The 22,150-nt window shown below is 36.0% G+C and overlaps 1 protein-coding gene across 4 annotated transcripts in view; it reads left to right on the top strand.

Annotated features, from left to right (window-relative positions):
* Rok (Rho associated coiled-coil containing protein kinase) overlaps positions 1–22,150 on the top strand; it is a 120,057-nt gene that overhangs the window by 58,267 nt on the left and 39,640 nt on the right. For 2 of the 4 annotated variants that reach the window (XM_083142336.1, XM_083142334.1), the window contains exons 14-21: positions 2,191–2,397; positions 3,949–4,107; positions 8,025–8,271; positions 10,136–10,372; positions 12,890–13,050; positions 15,207–15,461; positions 17,504–17,773; positions 21,005–21,098. In XM_083142336.1, coding sequence (XP_082998462.1) covers positions 2,191–2,397; positions 3,949–4,107; positions 8,025–8,271; positions 10,136–10,372; positions 12,890–13,050; positions 15,207–15,461; positions 17,504–17,773; positions 21,005–21,098 — 1,630 coding nt within the window. Of the gene's footprint in view, positions 1–2,190; positions 2,398–3,948; positions 4,108–8,024; positions 8,272–10,135; positions 10,373–12,889; positions 13,051–15,206; positions 15,462–17,503; positions 17,774–21,001; positions 21,099–22,150 lie in introns of all 4 variants that reach the window. The other 2 variants (XM_083142335.1, XM_083142333.1) reach the window with 1 other exon arrangement.

Genomic DNA, 22,150 nt, shown 5'->3' with positions numbered 1-22,150 from the left:
AGAGGAAAATGTGGAAGAAATTCGAGCAGGGTTTTAGAGAAACCCAAGTAAATGCATCCTCCAGGCATCTAGGCAATTCAATGTGCCTCCAACAACAATGCATGGAGTTCTACACAAGCGGCTTCGGTTGTATCCGTATAAAGTGCAGATTGTGCAACAATTGAAGTCAGATGATAAGCCGCGTCGCAAAGAATTTGGTATGGAAACCCCGCTCGAATTTCTTCCACCTTTTCCTCTGACACACGACGGCGAGCTCCACCAGATTGTTTTAGCACACTGCCGGTTGTTAGAAACTTACTAAACCGCAGCCTAATTGATTTAGCATCAGGTGCCAGTCTTCCATACACTCGTCTGAAATTTTGTTGCATTGCAATCACAGATTTTGTCTCAGCATACCCCACCACTGCCTGCGTGCGTTGTTCAACAGTCGCCATTTCTATTTATGCGACTGTGGCGCTGCGTAGTGAGCAAACGGACAACTTCAAGTCATGATAACAAAACTTGAAGATCTGGCCTTTCATTTGGTGTTGCAGTTATTTCACAATTCATCGTACTTCGTTCACAGTAATTAATTTAAATTAGGGAGATTTGAACGGAACACTCTGTATTTTATTAGATTTTTGCATGTGCTCATTATAGTGCATGAGCATTAAAAAATAAGAAGGATTGACCTTGTCTGGGTGATTTCAGAGAGGGGAGGTGATTTTCTGTCCTTGCGTAAAGTTGATGGCTGGAGCATGTTGCTGATCACATTACCACTAATGTGGTTGAGATCAAGAATCCAAAACAATACAATGCAACCCATCTCCTCCCACTAATAAGCTGCACCTTGAAAGGCCTTGAGTTAATTTAAAACTAATGACCTTCGAAGCCATAATTAAAAGTATATATGGCAGTCCATATTTATTCACCTCTGTGTGCTTGTTGCTATACACAGAGGATAGTTTTACCTTTATCTTTATTATTCAAACACAGTTGCATGCCAAAAGGGGCTTGATGGGGGTCATAACCCCCTCTTTGACCCAGCATTAAGAATGTCAAAGGCATAAAAGATGGCAAAATGAAGGTTGATTACTAGAGGCACATATTTTTGGTAAATAAAAAAGCAAAATTTCGGTACAAAAACTGAGTCAATTTCGGGTTCAAAAGCAGTAAATAAAATAAAATATCGGTGTTATAGCGGTGAAAAATTGGATGAAAAGTGGTATATAAAAAGACATTTTGGTTTTAAAATTGTGAATATAATCCTAAATTTGATTTAAAAACTACACTTATTCCACAGAATTAACATTTCACTTCTAATAGCACATTTAAGTAGTTATCAGAGTATTAAGTTTATTTCTGTGTAAAGGAGTCCATTTTTGCTTCTCCAATATTAACAGCAGAATTAATCAATTTTCCGGGATTTGCATAACTCTCAGGATAACTCAGACCTCAGAAGGTATCGCGTCGGTGAATAAACCCTAAATTTCGTGTTTAAGAGTTAATTTCGCTTTTTGCAGTTCATCTCGCATTATTTCGTGACAAAACATGGTCACAAAATGCATCTCACACCTTTCAAAAACATGAAAAATTAACACTACAATGTGTTTTTTCAAATTTCGTTTTTTTCGTCAAAAACGAAATATGCATGCCCCTATTGATTACTAAAAAGAGTATAGTTAACCCCTTTTTACCCTTCAAAAATTCTGGCCATGCCACCGAACAAACATGAAAATAATACACTAATTTTTTGCAAGCCATCTTGAATTTGTAAATCGGCATATGATTACTCTCTTATTCATCATTTTATTTTGCATAATCAAAATTTGCAAGTAAATCTGCATGTATTGTGAATGTGGAATTTTGTTTACTGGAAATGCTGTAGTTAGTTTAGTTATCCATTACGTGTCTGAAGAAAAGTAGTTTGTAGTTGTTATGTACTATCAAGCATGTGAGTAATAATTCAGATTCTTTTCTTACTTAGATAAGTTTTCTTTTCTTTCAGTGTTTTTAGAATGTTCTTACATAAGGCATGCATCCTGACAAACTGCTTCTTATTGCTTGTACTGCAAACTTAATTTGTCACATTGATTTCAAATTAATTATATAAATTCCTAATCCTCAAGGAATAAATGGCTTTCTGTGTAGATAGCAATAAGAGCATTGGACTTTGTGCATTTTGCATAAATGTGCATCTTACTTTCACAGAGCTCAATGAATCACCATGCCGAGAGTCACATTTCACAGCTAGAAGACCTCCTGGAGAAGGAGCGGCAGCTTGTGTTGGAGCTGGAGAACAAACAGGCCCTTCTTATCAATCAACTGGATAGTGCATCGCAGAGGGAAGCTGAGCTCCGCAGTGAATCCAATCAATTGGAAAAGAGCCTTGCTATCTTGAAGCATGAACTAAAAGAGGTAATTTCCTTTACACAATGTAAATGTAAGAGACATGTGAGAATTGGCAATCACATTTTCACACTCAACTATAGATGGAGGAGAATTAGCATCCTTGCAGGAGATTGTGACTTTTTCTAAGTGCCACGTGTTAGGTTCATTGAAGGTTCATTGTTAATTGTAAATGTCATTTCTAATGGTGACTGCTGCATTTTTGGCATTGGTGGGGGAGTTGTTACTTAAATTGAGGCATCAAAGGAGGGAACCGACCTCCATGGTGGAGTGGTTAGCACCACATGCTACAGTGTCAGGGGTCACAGATTCAAATCCTGACCTGGGCATGGATGTTCTTTCTGAGTGTCATTTTGTCACTCATACTCAATTTGTCAAAATTGGTAAAAATAAACCAATTCAATCAATGAGGAGAGGGGGACCACCTCTTGAAACACCATAGAGGGTCTTCATAAAGGGGAAGTGACTATTACTATTATATTAATTGACATTTCACAATTAAGGTTTAGACTGATTGGTATTAGTTTATTTTTAGTTGTAAAGAGGAGGTGATGGCTATTTACTCTTGTTATTTTGTAATGAATAGTTGATTTTAAACATCTGAGTGATGGTTTAACTCGTGTTAAATGTCCAAGAGAGGCACCAACTTATCAGTATGCTAACTGATACTCTGTAAGGATGTTGCAGACATCTTCATGTAAATCTCAGGGGGAGGGGGCATCCCTCTTAATCCACCAATGGGGTATAGAACGCATTTAATGCCAATAATTGATAGATGGAATCCATTCATGTGCACTTTTCTCCCAACTAAATAATGGATTATTAATTATTTTATTTTAATCTGTAGTCGCATCATCAGAAAGTTACTTATTGCTTGTTCGCAATTATAAACAGCATAATCTACTTTGATGCCTAACATTACTCACGTAAAACTTTCTTTGTATTAGTATTATTGTCAAATATCCATATATGATTTAGGTGATTAAGGAAATTTAAACTGATCTGTTTTTGCCTTTTCATTTTGCAACCTTTAAGTTGTATATTTAAGGGAAACCAGTGCAGTCATTGAATAGGTTGTGAGTTGTGTGCAAGTATTGCACACAAGAATATGCTTGCTGACAACAAATACATTGCTGTCAACTGTGAGTGTTGTTCAAAGTGGATGCAGTAAACGCTGTTTTAGTATTTCTATGTGAAAATTGGTGTTTCCGTATTGCAAATTTGGATGATTTCAAATTTTGAAGGCCCACTGCCTTCATTAACTGAGGATGTGGTGTCTAGGTGATGCTGCATCCTCAGTTAACAAAGGCAATGGGCCTTCAGAATTAATCGGAAATCATCCAAATTTGCAACAAAAACCAGTCTTCATGTATGAAATACATGCATGTTGTTGTTATTCGTTCTGTAACACACCAATATGTTAAACTTTTCTTCCTATTGCTTTCTCCACATGTCTTAATTTAGTTCCATAAGAGATAAGTATTTAGAAAACAGTGCATATAAATTTGCTTATGTGTATAAGGGATTTCAATGTTGATGACATTCTGTACTATTTTTCAGACACAAAGAAAAGCAGAAAATGAATCTGAAGTGAGAAGAAAGACTGAATCATTGCTACAGGATGTAAAAAGGAAGTTGGAAGAAGAGCAGAATAGAAGAACAAGGGAAATGAACAACAATCAGCAAGTTAATGACAAAATCAATGTTTTGGAAAAACAGGTATGGGAAAATATGAATGCATAATAACTGCATTTTCTTTCCATTTTTCATTCATTAGTCATCAACCAGCTCTAACTATGCTGTCAGTTTATTGTGTGAAGAACATAAATGTGCCAGCATTGAATATTTATTTATCTAGTACAAAAAATTGGGAGAACATACGTAATGCAATAGAATCAGCAGCTAAAGAAAGTATAGGATACCATAAACCGAGAAAAAGTAAGCCATGGTTTGATAATGAATGTCATAATCTAATAGAAATAAGAAATCAGGCTAGACTTAGGTGGTTAAATAACTCTGATGATACAAATCTAAACAATTATAATAGAATAAAGCGAGAAGTTAACCGCACGTTTAGAAGTAAAAAAAGAGATTACTTGAAAAGCAAAATTAACGAAATTGAAACAAACAGCAAAAATAAAAATATCAGAGATTTATATAAAGGTGTAAATGAGTTTAGAAAGGGGTGGCAACCTAAAGTAAACTTGATAAAAGATAAAGACGGTGATTTTCTAGCTGACCCAAGCGATATTCTAAATAGATGGAAGAACTACTTTAATGACCTTTTAAATGTCCATGTAGGAGATAAATCAGAAGTGAATGAAGTACACACAGCAGAACCTTTAGTCCCAGAACCTAACTTGACTGAAGTTAAAGATGCTATTAAAAGGCTAAAGAATAACAAAGCACCTGGCATTGATTTAATACCAGCTGAGTTAATTAAATATGGTGGAAATTCATTAATTTGTCAAATTCATAAATTAATTTGTTTAATATGGAATAAAGAAGAAATCCCTCAACAGTGGAAAGAATCCATAATTGTTCCTGTGTTTAAAAAAGGTGATAAAATGAACTGCAATAATTACCGTGGAATTTCTCTACTCTCAACAACATATAAAATATTATCTAACATTCTTTTAACAAGACTAACCCCATATGCTAATGAAATTATAGGTGATTATCAATGTGGATTTAAACGCAACAGATCAACTACAGATCAAATTTTTCACATCAGACAGACACTTGAAAAAAAGTGGGAATATAATCAAAATGTCCATCAGCTATTCATTGATTTCAAAAAAGCATATGATTCGGTCAAAAGAGATAAATTATATAATATATTAGTAGAGTTTGGAATACCTAAGAAGCTTGTTAGTATGATAAAAATATGCACCAGTGAAACAGAAAGTAAAATTCGTGTGGGCATTAATATGTCTGACAAATTTACAATTCATGATGGGTTAAAACAAGGAGATGCATTATCTCCATTGCTCTTTAATTTTGCCTTAGAATATGCTGTTAGGAAGGTAAACGAAACTAAAGAAGGACTAAAATTAAATGGTGTGACTCAGTTGTTAGCATATGCAGATGATGTAGACTTACTGGGGGATGATGTGAATACAATTAAGAATAATGCTAAAATATTTTTCAAAACTGCTAAAGAGATAGGTTTGGAAGTTAACAAAGAGAAAACTAAATATATGCTTACAGGCCGAAACCAAGTGTTAGGTAATAATCAAAATCTAATTATTGATAACAACTCGTTTGAACCAGTTGCCAAATTCAAATACTTGGGAGTAATATTAACAAATGAAAATTATATTAAAGAGGAAATAAAAAGTAGGCTTAATTCAGGAAATTCATGTTACTTCTCTCTTCATAAACTTTTGTCTTCTCGTTTAATATCTAAAAATCTAAAAGTTAAAATATACAAAACCGTAATTTTGCCTGTAGTATTATATGGGTGTGAAACTTGGTCCCTTACATTGAAAGAGGAACATAAATTGAGAGTATTTGAAAATAGGATCCTTAGGAAAATCTTTGGACCTAAAAGGGATGAGGAGACAGGTGAGTGGAGAAGGTTACATAATTTAGAACTACATAATTTGTATTCATGTCCAGACATTATTAGAATAATTAAATCAAGAAGACTTAGGTGGGCAGGCCATGTGGCACGAATGGGAGAGGAAAGAGGAGTTTACAGGATTCTTGTTGGGAAACCTGATGGTAAGAGACCAGTAGGAAGGCCAAGACGAAGATGGAGGGACAATGTCGAGACGGACCTAAGGGAAATCGGTAGGGATGGAAAAGAGTATATAGATCTTGCTCAAGATAGGGACAGATGGAAGGCCTGTGTTGCTGCAGCCATGAACCTTCGGGTTTAAGAAGGCTAGAGAGTTAGTTAGTTAGTTAGTTAGTTAGTTAGTACAAAAAATCACATCTAACTAGCTTAATGGCACAACACTTACTTAATGACGTGGTAGGAGACAATAGATAGGGACAGAAATTGCCTTTATACAAATTGTGATGTACAGAGTATTGACAATTTTAACAAATTTAGTTGCCTTGTAGGCAAGAAAAAATATTTGACATAAGTTTACACTCAGAACATTACTAACATAAAGTACAGTTAATGAAAGGTTTTCCTCCCCACTAGTATAGGTAATAGCTTGTCCCTACTACGTTGTATTGACAATTAAAGCTGCAATTGCAATTGGAAATTTTCACACCGATTTTCAAAGTAATTACCAAAATCTCTGGGGGTGTACGGGGTATGACTCTTTCCAAAGACACTCAAATGTCAACCTCCTTTCCACATAGTTCACCCTGAACTGCATTTTGCAGACTCGTGGCCAGTATAATCCTCCAAGGGGCTTGCGTTGTGTTGCAAAAATCTTACAGCAATTATTATACCAGACATAACTTTACACAGAAGCATTGTGCAAAGCCTGCAGGTCAGTGTATAATATTATATAAACAGTGTGAGAAATATGCTGAATTAAAGTACTGTATGTATTTTTGTTTAGAAACAGACACAATTTGAACGCAAATGTGAAAGACTGAGTGAAATAGTCAAGAATGTAGTAGCACATAGTATAAAAGATACAATATAAACATTTCCGATCTCCATGGCAGAATTGTTAGCACAGTACACTAGGATGCCAGGGGTACCTGATTTGAATCCCAGCCATGGCATGGCTGTTGTTTTTAGTGTCCCTTCATCAATCTTCACCCATCCTCATTGTCGCAATTAATCAAAAGTGACAGAAAAGTGATGCTAAATAATAAAAATCAAATCAAAACACACTATGAGCATTACCACAATGCCCTTTTACAATAATTTGTAATTCATAAAATCAATACAAAAAATATGCCCCTTCACCCGTAATCAATCATTGTTGGATTGTTACTGTAACAGCAATTACTAACAACTACTGTATTCTTTGAAATGCACGTTCTACAGTGGAACATTGATTTTTCTCTCTTTCGTGGATGAGAGGGGACACGATGCAAAAACTTAAAATGCAGGAAAATGTAAAACTAGATTTAAGAAACTGATTGAATTGTACCTGTCCTTATTCATAGGTTATATGTGCTTGGTTGAATAGTTATGAGTGTTTAAAAATTAGAAGTTACATAATATCTACATTGTACATGGATGCCATTACATCTGCACTTGTAACAACTAATTTCTGATTTGTTATGCTACTGAAGATGTTTGAGTTTTGGCTTAGAGAAGAAGCTGTCTATTAGGAGTATGTTTATGTAAATTGTAATCCCACATCTATAAAACAACAAGAAAATGACACAATTGTGTTCATTCATATTCTGCTTAAAGAAATATAAGATCAACACCATTATCAGCAAGTACTCTTTAAAGTAGCAATTAGTACAACCCATTTCTGGTGTATGCACATGATAATAGACTTGTAATTACCGAAATGAATAATACTCCTCTCAGATTACTAAGGAAAATTTTATTTCAGTGCCTAGTTTTAACTAGTTTAAATGAGCTAAAATAAATACACTACCTGACTTCTTGGTTAGCAACTTTTTTATGGTAAATATTTGTATGACTGTATCAAACAAATATTGCAACGCATATTGTAAATCCAAATTATTTATGTATTTTTCAGGTGCTAGATCTCCAGGAGAAATTGAAAGTGGAATCTGACAATTCATCTCGGCTAAGAAAGCAGCTGACGGAGTTAACTGTAGTGCGAAGTGAAGGCGAACGAATGCATTCAGAGCTTCAAGGAATTATTTCATCCTTGCAACAGCAGAGAGATTCACTGCAACAGGAAGTAGCTTCACTCCAGGGTCAATTGTCTCAGGAGAGAAGCTCACGTAATCAAGCCTCGGACCTTCAGCAAGAGTTGGAAGGTACAAGCTTTCATTTGGTTATGAGATCAGAATTCAAACTGTTTACCATCATGATGTGTAGAGTTCATGAAATGCCATTCTAAATGTGTAGCAGGAATTGGCAGTTATGAATATATGTGAGTGCACATGTTTTTAGTTGGTTAGTGATGGGATGAAATGGGACAGACTAATCAGTATCAGCCAATATACAAGGCACATTACCAAAAAAAAAGGGGCCGATTAATTATATCAAACAACAAAAGAAGTGTAGCAACACCGTATTAGTGGTTACAAACGCACAGTTATCCACTTCATTTTTCAACATACACACTTATTTTCCAAGCACTTTTTCATACCCTCTGCATAGGAGTGCGCTGCCTGGGAGTTCAGCCAATCTAACACTGGCATTTTCAACACCTCAGTTTCTTCAAATCGTTGAGACACAAGACACTTTTTGAGGTACAGGAAGACGTGGTACATGGAGTGAACAAAAAGTTCCCATCCAAACCTCTGAATCGTATGGAGAGTGAGGTCAACAGTGTGTGGTCTAGCGTTGTCATGGATAAGAACACTTCCTGAGCGAAGCTTTCCACATCGTGAATTTTGTATGGCACAACTTACTTTTGATAGCCTGCGATGTGATTGTTTTCCCCGTCTCCATTAAATCCACCAAAAGCACACCTTGTTGGTCCCAGAAAATATTTGCCATGACTTTTCGTGCAGATGGAGTTTGCTTGAACTTTTTAGCCTTTGGTGGGTGAGAACTCGCACCATTGCTGTACTTGTACAGTTCAGTGAAACTCATTACACTCAAACCTTACCCTTCACACAATTCTCAGTGAATTTGAGCAGCATTATGAACTTTGGCATTAAGAAATCAAATCTCGGACCATACTTCTCAACTTGCAGAAATGTGTAATCATCAAATCATTTTAACATGCTCTAACTCACCGGATAATTAACAGCAAACTAGCGAGAATGTGATTGCTGTGTTGCCAATGAACCAGTTGATGTTACTGCGTAGGTGAGATGCAATTATTCTTGCCAGTCACTTTTTATAATTGATCGGCCCTTTTTGTTTTAATGTACATCATAGATATACTGGTAAAATTATTAACAAAATTTACTGATCCACTGTATCTATAAACAGCCATTCAGTACTTTATCCTGAGCTTAAGTTCAGTAGAAACCAGGATGGACAAAATAATCTTTTGAAAAATTACTGATTTCAATCATTGAAGTGGCATGATATTAGCACATAACATTAAACACTTGATAGTCTGTTTATAGCAAGCAACAGAAAAATTGTATTTCTCCTGCTCAAGTAAAAGACCATACAGAACCAATAGCAAATAGATTGTCATAATGTTTGAGGGTGTGTGTCCATGAAACCAAAAATATTAAAACACTTAACATACAGTGTTGCCTGATTCATTCAAAGTACCCTGAAATAATAGGAGATATCTGATGACAGATGTACCCACTGCAATTTGAAATCCAACCAAGCAAAACCTTCCATGGTCATTTTCGTAATGAAGCAGTAACAAATTAGTAGGTTGGTTGTCCTTTCCTCTTGCACAAATTGGCTGAGACCAGTGTTTTTGGTATCAGTAAATTTTATATCTGTGATTTTTCAAAATCAGTCTCCTCCTACTAGGAAAGGCTGTAAAGATGTCAATATATACACATTAAACTCAAAATGGCATAGTGGTAGTTCATAGCCATGTAATCATGGGATCTTTGGTTTGATTCCCATCGTGTAGATTGGGTCAGATCTCACTTTAAATTGTAAGTCCAGTCCTAATTAGCCCTTCTGTGCATAAAGTGCGGTTTAAAATTCTTTGGCGATCAATTAATGGAAATGTGTATTGTTTGTGTCTTGCAGGTCGTTTACAGAGCCTACATGGGGAGCTTGACAGGATACGTGACAGAGAAAGCAAGTTGGCTGAAGATAATAGACAGTTAGTGGATAAAGTATCTTCTCTGGAAAAGAGGTGTGCATCTCTCGAACTGGAGTTGAAAGCTGTTGAAAACCGATACCAGCAGGAAGTAAAGGCCCACCAAGAGACTGAAAGGAGTAGACTAGTCAGCAAGGAAGAAGCAAACTTGGAAGTTGTAAAAAGTAAGTATTTTTTTTTCTTTCTATACCTCTGAATACTGATGCCTAACGTTATGAAGGTCTCACAAAGTAAAATTGTAAAATACCAGTAACTTGAAGTATACGTGTGCTGTTGCCACATGATGGAGCATCTTGTTTACATTGCTCGATTCAGTTAGACATACCTGCAGGCGTACCTTCATATCCCATCCGGTTTTTTGAAGGCTGATAATTTTTTATTTTGATTTGAAACTTTAGCCTCGAGTATTGTGTTTGTTGTTTTGCGCTATGTCACATCGCACTGAATATCCCAAGCAGGTACTATGCTTGAAATTTCATAGTTGGTCCTCACTTTGCTCATAGTGAATTTCAGCTAATGATAGACCTGGGGAAGAAAACTAAAGCTGTTTTACACTGTTGGAAAAACTCAACACTGAAAACATTAGTATTTTTTACTATTTGTTAACCATTAGTCAATACATGACAAATATTATGTCAAAGTTTACTCTCAGGATACTTCTATCCAACAATCAGTTTCTGTTCAGTTCCCATTCAGAATATTACTTTTAAGCCGACCTCCATTGGGGGCTGATTAGCACAGCATGCTAAGACACCAGCGGTTCTGGGTTTGAATCCCTGCCTGACCATGGGATAAAGTGTTGCTTTATCAATTCCATTGCTAACAACTCATTAGCCAAAAGTGGCAGAAAAGTGAAGTAAAATAAACCAAATCAATCAATCAATATTACCTTTACATCTGAAGTGAATATCTTAAAAACTTGGTGAAGATGGATCCTAAGTGTGGTGTTTTGCTAAAGTATAGCCCAACTGGTTCCCTCTCGGAAAGCATCACCAAAGATGTGCATGCCATCATTCAACAGAAACTAGCACTAAACCTAGACAATGAACTAGCACGCCCATCATGGCACCCCATGAAGTTGCAGGATGTTTACAATAAAAAAAATCCCAGACCACAAGAAGAAAAACTGCAGTTCCCTCACTCAACACCCTTCCACCCATCCAAGGAACATGACCCACATAGCACCAAGCAACTCAATGCAGCAGACAACCCAACGTGCCAGTCACCACCCTGCAATGCTGTCAGATGACACAAACCAAGAAACATGCATCAGCACCACCAGACAGGAGAAAATAGAATTACCACCACCTAGAAACAAAGCCGTGACGCTGTACCGTCCCCGTCCCAAATGCCGCATCCTCAGTTAATGTTTAATACATGAATTGCCAAAATGACCTGGTCTATATTTTTTTACATTGTAAACATCCTGTAACTTCATACAGGGATAAAGTTCAAAATTTGCTGATACTAAAAATGTAATTAGGGAAAGTAAAAAAAATTAAAATTCTGGCAGTATTGAATTAAGAGAGTTAAAGAGGATTAAAAAGCCACATGACACTTTCACGGAGTCTAATTATCTTGGAAGTTATGATGCAGAATTTGAAGTTTCCATTGGTTTTGTACGTGAAAAACTATTTTACGATTGCTTAACAAGTATTTTTATATTCTGATGTTCTTGTTAAATATTTTAGGTAAATGTTTACTATCCTTCAGACACCTATAACTTCTGAGTTTTGTCAATTTTTGACATTCGTACTTACCTGTCTGGTTCGCAGAACATTCCGTGAATGGTTTTTGGGGCTATCCTTCCCGGAATTGGTGCGAAATTTAAACCAAAAAATTATTTTCGTTTGAAATTTTTGACTCAAATTTCCCACCGATTCCGGGTAATTGACCCCTGGGGTAATTGACCTACTGCACCCAACCGCTAACGTGACCCCGCCTCCGCTCCGGCTCCCCGGCTTTTTCTATAGACTCCCTGTTAAAGGCATGTTAGAAATTGGCCGGAGTCACCTGCCCCCAAATGAGCCCCAAACTTTTAAATTTGAAGAAATCTGTTTCCAGGATACGGAAAACTTACCTGAATTTCACACAAAACACCTTCCCGATGTTAGACAATACTACAGGAACTTATTACGGTAAGTAGTTTCTTCTGTAGAAATGAAGAAATCTGTCCGAAGGTTAGTAAACTAGTACCATATTTTAAAACAAAACTGTCTTTAAGTTGATGCTTGTAATTGAAGTGGTATACACACCGACTAATATTAATCAATATTTTGAATATCTTTGGCATCATTTCAGCCCTAGGTTTGTTTTTTATGCGTGCGAGTGTGTATTGCTTTTCTGACACTTCAGGGTAATCGTGACAAGAGGATGGATGAATGGTGAGTAGATGAAACGAGATTTGTCAAGAAACATCCATGCCCATAGCAAGACTCAAACCTAGAACCCTCAGTACAAGATCAAGAGACCAGCACTCAATGTTCTTCTCCACTAAGAGACTCCTGTCCTTGTTTGTCCTGACAACAGGGATGCATAATCGCTGAAACTGTGAAACCCCACTGCCTTTTGTTCTCATTTGGTTTCTGCTTTTAGGTAAGACTATGTACTTTCAGCCTGTGATATTTTTGTACATTTGATTACAGTAAGTTTAGCTATACTAAGTATGACTGTTTTTTTAGCATTGCAGGGAAAGTTAAATGATGAGAAAAGTGCAAAGCAGAAAGCTGAATTGCAGTGCCAAGAAAAAGAGCGGCAGATGTCCATGTTGACAGTTGACTATCGACAGATACAGCAAAGGCTGCAGAAGTTAGAGGGTGAATACAGGCAAGAAGTGGAAAAGGTAATTTGAGAATATGAAATTCTGTATTGGTTTTTGAAAGCATGTTGTTACTGAACAAACGTTGAAATATTGTGTGTAGATGATTGTATTCTTCCTGGGAGATGCTGTAGGTGAAGGCTTGTTCGTGAAGCTGTTATCATAGTGTGGTTTCCTTGCCTCGTACTGGAACCTCAATTTTATGTTTATTAGGGGATGAAAAACTTAAAATGTAGAAACATTTTGGAATGAAAAAATTGAATGTGTAATGTGGGAAAATATTGATTCTAGAAACATAAAAGTTCCACTGTATTAATTTGATTTTACTTTTGTTATATAATGTTGTTTTTCTGCCACTTTTGGGTAATCGCAACGATGAGAATGAGTAATGATATGATGAAACTGATGAAGGGGCACTCAAAGAACATCTTGCCCAGCTTATGTTTATTTATGTTCTTGAAGGAACTTTTGCAATTTTATGTTGGATCAGTAATTATCAGGTTGGTACATTTCATGTTGGTGCGTTATCAATATTGGCAGAAAGATCATGTCAGTCCATCCCTAATGTTTGGTATATTTCAGTATGTACAGGTGAAAAATGTACAGTGAGACTTCTCTTCAACATTTTCTCACAGGCTTCAGGCTAAGTAACTTAAAATGTGTGACAAATACAAATAAATAATATTTTTTTATTTTTGTGTTGTAACTAGCAAGGAGAAATGTATTTTAAGATAAATTTAAAATCTGGGCATGTTAAATAGTGGTTTTGAAAATAATTTTCGATTTGAGGTTATCTCAAATTATCTGCAGTAAACGAAACTAATTAATTCTAACTATAATTACCATTACCTGACAAGAAATTTGGAATATACAAGGAATATGAGGGATGAACTGATGAGCATTTTTTTCAGACTGATAAAGTCTCATAAAATTTACAAAAGCCAATATCTGATATTCTGCTGATTCAAAAAAAAGTTGCATGGAAAACTTTAATGGCTGATTCACTCCTTAGTTTATTATTTACTAAGTCTTGTTTTAAATGGCGGAGTTGAGGCCATACAGAGCCTTTTCTTCCGCTCAACCTTGTTCATAAAAAATATAGGTTAATACATTAAACACACAGTACAAATACTTGTTTTTCATATGTCCATACACATGTATGTGTGTATATCTTCGAATTCAGAAATTAACTTTTCAAAACCAGAAAACAGTAGTTATGTACTTTTACCCTTTTTAAAATACTAGCAAAATGGCAGAATTGTGCATTCAATTGAAGGCTCTTTATAGAAACATTTGATCAGTAAAATTAGCAGCAATTAGACCATTACACCAATATGGATGACAACAATAGAATACTCATTCATTTTCCTGTCCCTACTACAGTGTGGCCCAGAAATAATGGTTCAATGAAAAAAAAAACATAGCAGAAGTTGTGTTGGTGTTGACTGGTGGTTTATATCCTAGAGACAAATGGGTACATGCTTTCTATTAGAGCCATTGTTTTGCTGCCCTTTTGGCTATTAATGATGAATATGAATGATGATAAGATGAAGCATGCACACAAAGATACTCGAACGAAAAACTTTTGGTCGATGATTCAATGCATTTTGCCACTCTATGAAGAAAAGAGTAGAAAAGACATGTATAATTTTCCACCCATTATTTGTATCTCAACTGCAATGTGCTTTGCAATTAATGTGTGTGATAACCTGGTGGAAGCACAGATTCCACTTTAAACTGTAAGTCCAGTCTCGATTAAGCTATCTGTATATAAAGTGGACTTAACCAAACACCAGCTGAGCATGTTAAGGCTTGGCTGCACCTTTGGCCGACTCGAGTTAGCTTTTTTCAAATTTTCCTCTCCTTTCAAAAAACTGCTATGATATTCCAAAATCCAAAAAGAAATACATTGCTTAGAATACCTTCTAAAGCATTCATGTAAATCTTCATGTAGTTGGCTTTCGCTGTTGTGTAGGTATTCTCGATAGTTTCATGATTACTTAACATCCATTCAACTATTGATAAAAGTTACAGGAAAGCAGCACTAAATAAGAAGAAACAATATCCTGTTCGAAACTAGCAACAGAAGATTTACGCCCCCCCCCCCCAAAAAAAAAAAAAAAATTGCACATGTTCACTAACATAAGGTATAATTATTTTAATTCTCTTTTCATTTACAGGTGAAAGCACTGCATATGCAGGTAGAACAAGAGCAACAAAAGAAGTCCTTTTTGCAGTCCGAGTTAGGGCTGCAGTCGTCTGAGGTTGCCTTGTTGAGGGCACGTGAATCCCATCTAAGCCAGGAAGTGATTGAATTGAGAGAAGGGAAGAAGTCTGTGGAAGAGGAGCTGCACAAAGTGAAAACGGCCCGATCAGTGGATGACCTCCAGATGAAAGAGCTTCAGGATCAGCTGGAAGCAGAACAGTATTTTGCTGTATGTTCATGCCTAAGTTTCTCTCTCTTTTCAATTAACGTACCAAGATACTCAGAATATTGGAATAGCTTCATTTCTTCAAGGAAGAACTTTTTGGCATGCATTATTGGTTCAAAATTAATGAAATTGTGATTCTGCACATTTTGTATAAAATATATTACAGTACTGCATGGAACCACATTTTCACACTCAAGAATTTACAATGGAATATCATTTTAATGTGACAATTAATCGTAGAGACATATATGTAAAATATCCATCTTGGCAGTTTCAGCCCACAGTCATCTGTTTCATTTTCATATGTCACTACATTAGTAACACAGACTAAACTATATTTTAATGTGGAGATAATGACTATGCTTACTGAAGTTTCAATTTCACTGCATCTTTCACCTCACGATCCATATTTGAGTGCCCACCACCACAGACAAATGACTGTTATACGTGTACTACTGGGCTTCAAGTTATACCACTCACTTCGCCTGTTCAAGCACATTAGAAGCTTTGTATTCCGTATGCCATCTAGCGTTGTCCATGTGAACTGTTTGGTGCTTGAGCGAAATGCACTTCCTGCGCCACTCTACATCGGTGCCTTGTAATCAAGGAGTCCTGGGTTCAATACCTGGTGGAAGCACATAGTGGTTCGGATCCCACTTTAAACTGTAGGTCCAGTCCTGATTAACCTTACTGTGCATAAAGTGGACTTATAATACCAACTAAATATATCAACACAAAATAATGTAAGTCGAAAAGTAAATATTTTGGTTAATTTCCATGTGCCTAGCATTGTCCTAAAATTAGAACTTTATGAAAATAGTCACCAAAGCAGGAAAGAGCATACTTCTGATTTAGGGGCTGAGTAATTAGGCAAGGTGCAAGATTAACAATAAAATACAAATACTGAAGATTTCAGATGTACGCATGTGTGTGTGCCCAAAAATGCTGTCCACACTGTTACTGCGACTGAGCTCCGAAGGTAAGGTTACAGGCTTAAGTCCAGTGTTTTGTAAAATACAACTTAGGTGAAGAGATTGGGTTATCTTGAGGTTAAGATCAGGAACATATAAATATTGGCTATTACATGTAATAAACTATATTGTTCCTGAACTATTGCCCTCAACAAAATGTGTCTCGCTGTATGAGCGACATTTCAGTATAGAAAATATATGTAAGTAATAGCTGCAAAATTCCCCCTAAAATTCTGAGATCATAATTATGTTCAGTGATAGACAGTACAAATATCAAATAGAATTACATTGATTTTAAAGTATTGTAGCTGATGGAAGAGTTAAGTACCATATTTAAGCAGCATGTATAATGCGCACCCTGTTTTTTGAAGGGAAAAATTAGAAACAATTATTTCTCCTATATAATGCACAGTACAATTCAGGTTCAAGAAATAGCTTCCTTAATTGTAGGTCGTAACAATATTGCAATACCAATCAAGAGCAAATGACATACCTGTTGCTATGTGGACCAAGTTGAGAATATCGTCTTGTGTATACAATGAATCATTAACCCACAACACCTTCTTCCTCCAGTGTGTTTAGCATCAAAAATCTTTCCTTCTGTAACCACCTTATTTATTCTGTAGTAGAAGAAAGTGAGATCAAAATTATCTTATGGATTTGCAGCCCTAAGGAAGTTTATTTTTTTCTTTATATTATTTCTCACCGGACAAATACCACTGATACTCATTCCGTGTGATGGGAGGTGCATGCTTGAATTCTCCCAGAACCACATCACTTTTCTTGGTGTCGCAAAACATTCCGTTTCAAAGTGAAAAGTCATGGGAAACTTCTTTTTTGAAACCCAACCTGGTAATTTGTACTTGTACCTATTGATATATACATGTGACATAGTGAAAACATGCATGGTTTCATGGCTGAATTATTCCGTGCATAATACACACTACAGTTTTTGGGGGCAAAATGTTTGGGAAAAAGTGTGCGTTATACATGAGTAAATATGGTACTTGTGTAGTTATAAGAACCTTTTTGTTCATGCTTCATAATCATCATCATTTTTTCTTCTCTCCTCAGACTCTTTATAAAACTCAGGCACAAGAACTAAGGGAAGAAGTGGAGGAGAAACAACGAATTATCCAGGAAGTGGAAAAGGATACGCAAGATCTTACCCACCAGTTGCAAATTGCTCTGGCTCGAGGAGACAGCGAAGCGTTGGCACGTTCTATCGCAGAGGAGACTGTGGCCGATCTGGAAAAGGAAAAGACAATGAAAGAACTCGAACTGAAGGACCTTCTGGCAAAGCATCGAACAGAGCTTATCAACAAAGACATTGCAATGAATTCTGTAAGTGTTATGTAATACTTTTTCTTTATCACAAAGTTATTTTATCTCATTCAAGTCTGAATTGTGCAATACATATTTATAATTTCTTTGTGGTGGTCATATTATTTGTTGGTTTCAATTAGATTCTAACTGTCGAAAAACAAAATGTCTGATTCCACATGCCATATGCAGGGTGTGGCAGAAAATCTCCCACATTTTACAAAGTAATTGCACCAGTATTGGTTGAGTGGGAGTGGTGGGCTTGTGGTGGAGGTTTCCATTAACCCTTAAACGCATAGCGTTACCATATGGTAATGCTCAACATTCGCACACTTTCGTGCTAGAGGCTTGTCTATATTGAGTGTATAGGCAAACCTAGTGCCAGAAGTCACTCTAGGAAGCATAAAGCTTGCATTTGAGACCAGTTGTTTCGGTCCAGGTAATGGCATTGTTGCGAGACGATGTATTTGTTTTGACTTTCAATTTTTTTTATTCAATATGTCATACACTGGAAAGTAAATATAGTGTTTTTGTCTGATTGTCTTGCATTATGTAGTTCTGAATGTTTTCAGCATTTAGTAAACACATGCAATTAAAAACTTCTGAAGTTTTCTGTCCAAAAATTTGCATCACTTGCTTGATTTTTGCTTATAACGGTGACGTTACCATGTGGTAACGATATGCAGATACAGTAGCTACAGGTCTTTTCAACAATTTTTTTATTTTATTTTTATTATTACATGTACAGCAAGAAATTTAAGTTGTAAAGGCTTTTCTCATCTTTTGCGTGGTTTATTTATTTCTATTGCTTATAATTTATATTTTATTTTAATAATAATGCAAATAATAATAATAATAATAAATGTAATAAAATAATAGTAATAATAGATGACCATTTCATGGAACATTTTGTGCCTGTTCAGTAGCTTAGCCTTGTTGAGTCTGTGATTTCGTATTATGGAAAACACTCGTGCAAGTTATTTATTACAATTAAACCTATAAGATTTGGTTACAAAGCCTGCCTGATGCTTGAAAACCTTCCGTGGATACCTCTTTCATTTTGATATCTATCAACAAGAGTATAAGAAGATTCCACTAACACTGAAGACAAATTTAGAAAGACTGCAGCTCCTCTTATCCAAATGCTACATGAATGTCCCAGAGACAAAAATTCTCCCAGCTTGAATTTGGATGGATATTGCTCAAAATTATATGACATCATTTCGTGTTGCACCTAAGAAAGCTTGGCGGCCCATTACAACACGAAGGAAGCTTTTGAAAGATGTATGGTATGGTGGTGGTCCACCAGTAGTGTTCGCATTGGACATATCAAATATGTGGTTGGACTTTACTTTTCATGTTTCATACGTTTATATGACAAGGGCCTCCCCAATGGCGTAGTGGTAACATCATCGCCTTGTAATCAAGGGGTCTCGGGTTCGATACACGGTGGAGGTACATGGCACATTGGTTACGATCTCACTTTAAATTGTAGGTCCAGTCCTGATTAGCTATTCTGTGCATAAACTGGACTTAAAACTTCAATTCAACTCAATACAAAGTTTCTATGACAAGTGAATATTCAAGAATGATAAACAATATGTGAATGTAGAGTAATCATTATGTACTAAATAGATACCTGAGCACCTTTAGCCCAGAAAATGTGAGATTAATGTACAATCGATCTAATATTTGAATTATTTTTAAAAATAATCAAATTTTGAAAGTAATTTTAAGGCTAATTCAAAAATTTCTAAGTTTTCAATAATAAATCAATTTGTAGGGGTGAACGGAACGTGTAGCGTTACCATATGGTAATGGGACATAATTCGAAAAGGGAGAATGAGAATTTTCAAAAAATGGTTTAAAATCACTTATTAGTACATAACAGATATTAGACTAAAATCAAGAAAAAAATTTAAAAAAAATAATTCATGCATTTAAGGGTTAATGTGTGTCCTCTTGATTCCATTATTAAGCAGAAAACCATTCTTGCCTGCTTCATGAATTTTGAGAGAGAGAAAGAAGGTCCAGTGTTTACAGTGAATTTCCCTCAGTGTATGCAAAAGCTATGACACTTTCTGGAACCAAAACTCCTTCTCCACATTTGGAAATCAGAATGTGTGGTTTCAACAGGAATTGCTCACATAGCCAAGCTCAGTGAATGTTTTGAGAGAACTTGTTTCCCAGGTTCTTCATCTCATCGCATGGTGACATTCAGGGGCCTGTGATTGTTTTCATTAGGGCTATCTGAACGCTGCTATATGCCAAGAAATTTCAGCGATTACACTGTAGCTCACCCAGCAAGTGATGTAAACTTTCAGAAATGGATCTGAAATGTGTGTCATGAAAGAAGGCCAACATTTGAATGATATTGTTTTCAAAGCCAAGTGAAAAACTGCATTCTCTGTCCTTTCATGTAACATAACATTTGGAATAGCATTACTCAAGTTTGTTTTTTATGGTTAGCCGTAAACATGTGCCACACCTTTGCATGTTCTAACCTACAGGAAATATTACACATAGCATAGTAATGATCATAGAGTTATGGTGGTCTAGTCGGTACGGCATGTGACTGCCACGTGGGAGACCTGGGTGCGTGATCTGAAGCTGGAATTTTTCCCACCTTGTCCCCACATAAAGTGGCTCTGGGGCTCACCTAGTCACATTTCAGTGGATACCTGGGGGGCTAAAGGCAGCCGGAGCATATCCAAAATGTCCAAGATCGAGAATATGTGGGACCCTACCCTCACATTCCCTAAAATGTGCCTTCATGGCATGGGGAACTTTACCTTTTATAGTAATAATCACATACCCAGTGGAGGCATATGCTGGTTCAAATCCCACCTTAAACTGTAGGTCCGATCCCGATTAGCCTATCTATACATAAAGTAAACTGAAATCAAAAACTCAAATGCAAAGGAATTTATTTATCATTAACTTTAGTTTTAAATATCTGCAGGATATCTTCATCCATTTGTTTTTATCATTGTACTCGTAGCAGTTACTGAATAATCGGTTTTTATTTGTTACACCCCTTCAGAGAATTGCAAGATGTCATGTCAGAATTTGTTAGGTCTGCCAGCCTTCCAAACATAATTTTTGTAGTTTTATCAACTTCTGAGACATGGTTCCGGTAATGTCTATTTTGGATTATCAGTTGGTGATAATAGATTGATCTAGATAAGATAACTGAAAATTTCATTAACATTCTTCATAATTTCTAACGGATTCCATGTTTGTTTCCAGCAGATGAAAGATCGTGAAAATGAGTACAAAAAGTCTTTGGATCTGCTGCTGAAGGACAAGGATGAATTGAATCATAAGATTAAGATGATGCAGGAAGGTAGGTGTTTTTTTTTCTCTCTTCACAGATTTTGAGGGAAGAATGTGTAACAATGAAAAATGACTTGAAATGCCAGAAGTGCAGAAAAGTATAACAAAATATTTTAGCATTTAGAGCCGTGTTTGCTGGAATTCCTAATTTTTGAATCAACATCAACCCTTCTTGAGGAATGGAAGATAACAACAAGGCAGAGGAAAAGGTTAGAACATGGTTAAAATGGCACAAACTGTGCTCATTCCATGTTAACTGCAGGAAACTGCTGGCCATTTCTCCATCGTGATAAAATGATTATTATTTTTTGTTCTTAACACATTTTAAGGCATTTTAACCATGTTTTAGTTTTTTCCATGTCTTGTTCTTATCTCCTATCCGCTAAGAAAGCTTGAGGTTGATACAAAAATTAGAAATTTCAACAAAACAATGTACATGTTTGTTGTTTTTTACATTAAATTTGTCAATGAGAAACTAAAATTTAGTAACTCTATAACAACTTGGTCACAACAATAAGAAGTAAATTTGAAGTTAGAAAACTACTTCAGATTTGGAAACATATTTTACTATTATTTTTCTCTTTTTGACTCATTTAAACAATTGTCATCTGGTGATGCAAACAGAATATTTGTTTGTTTACAATTTGTAATATACACTCCTCACAAAAATTTTGGAATATTGTTATACAGGGTGGCTCAATAAGTCACTTAACACCCTCAGTACAAGGCCACTGCGGCATGGAATTTGAAATTGGCGATGACCAATCATTGCCTGGCCAAGGGGGAACCGCATTAACGCCACCCACATGGTCGGTGGCCATCTTAAATTCAGCTTCAGAATTTTAAATGGGAAGGGGGTCGTGCGACATATCAAAATGGGCTAGAATTTCACGAGAAATGCAATGGTGAAGGTTTTTTCAACGTATCTTTAACCAGTAAAAAGTTATGACTGAATTCTTGTACCAATTTGCTCCTTTTCGAGGTGTTAGAAAAATGCCTTAAAATTTGTTTAGCGCATCGGTAATGCATCGAGATCAAAGTGACGTCTAGGGAGAGACGTTC

The sequence above is a fragment of the Lepisma saccharinum genome, chromosome 20 (assembly GCF_977018435.1).
Source record: "Lepisma saccharinum chromosome 20, izLepSacc3.1, whole genome shotgun sequence".
In the NCBI taxonomy this organism is placed as follows: domain Eukaryota; kingdom Metazoa; phylum Arthropoda; class Insecta; order Zygentoma; family Lepismatidae; genus Lepisma; species Lepisma saccharinum.
The sequence above is the reverse complement of the archived record's forward strand: the minus strand, read 5'-3'. Positions and strand labels throughout refer to the sequence as shown.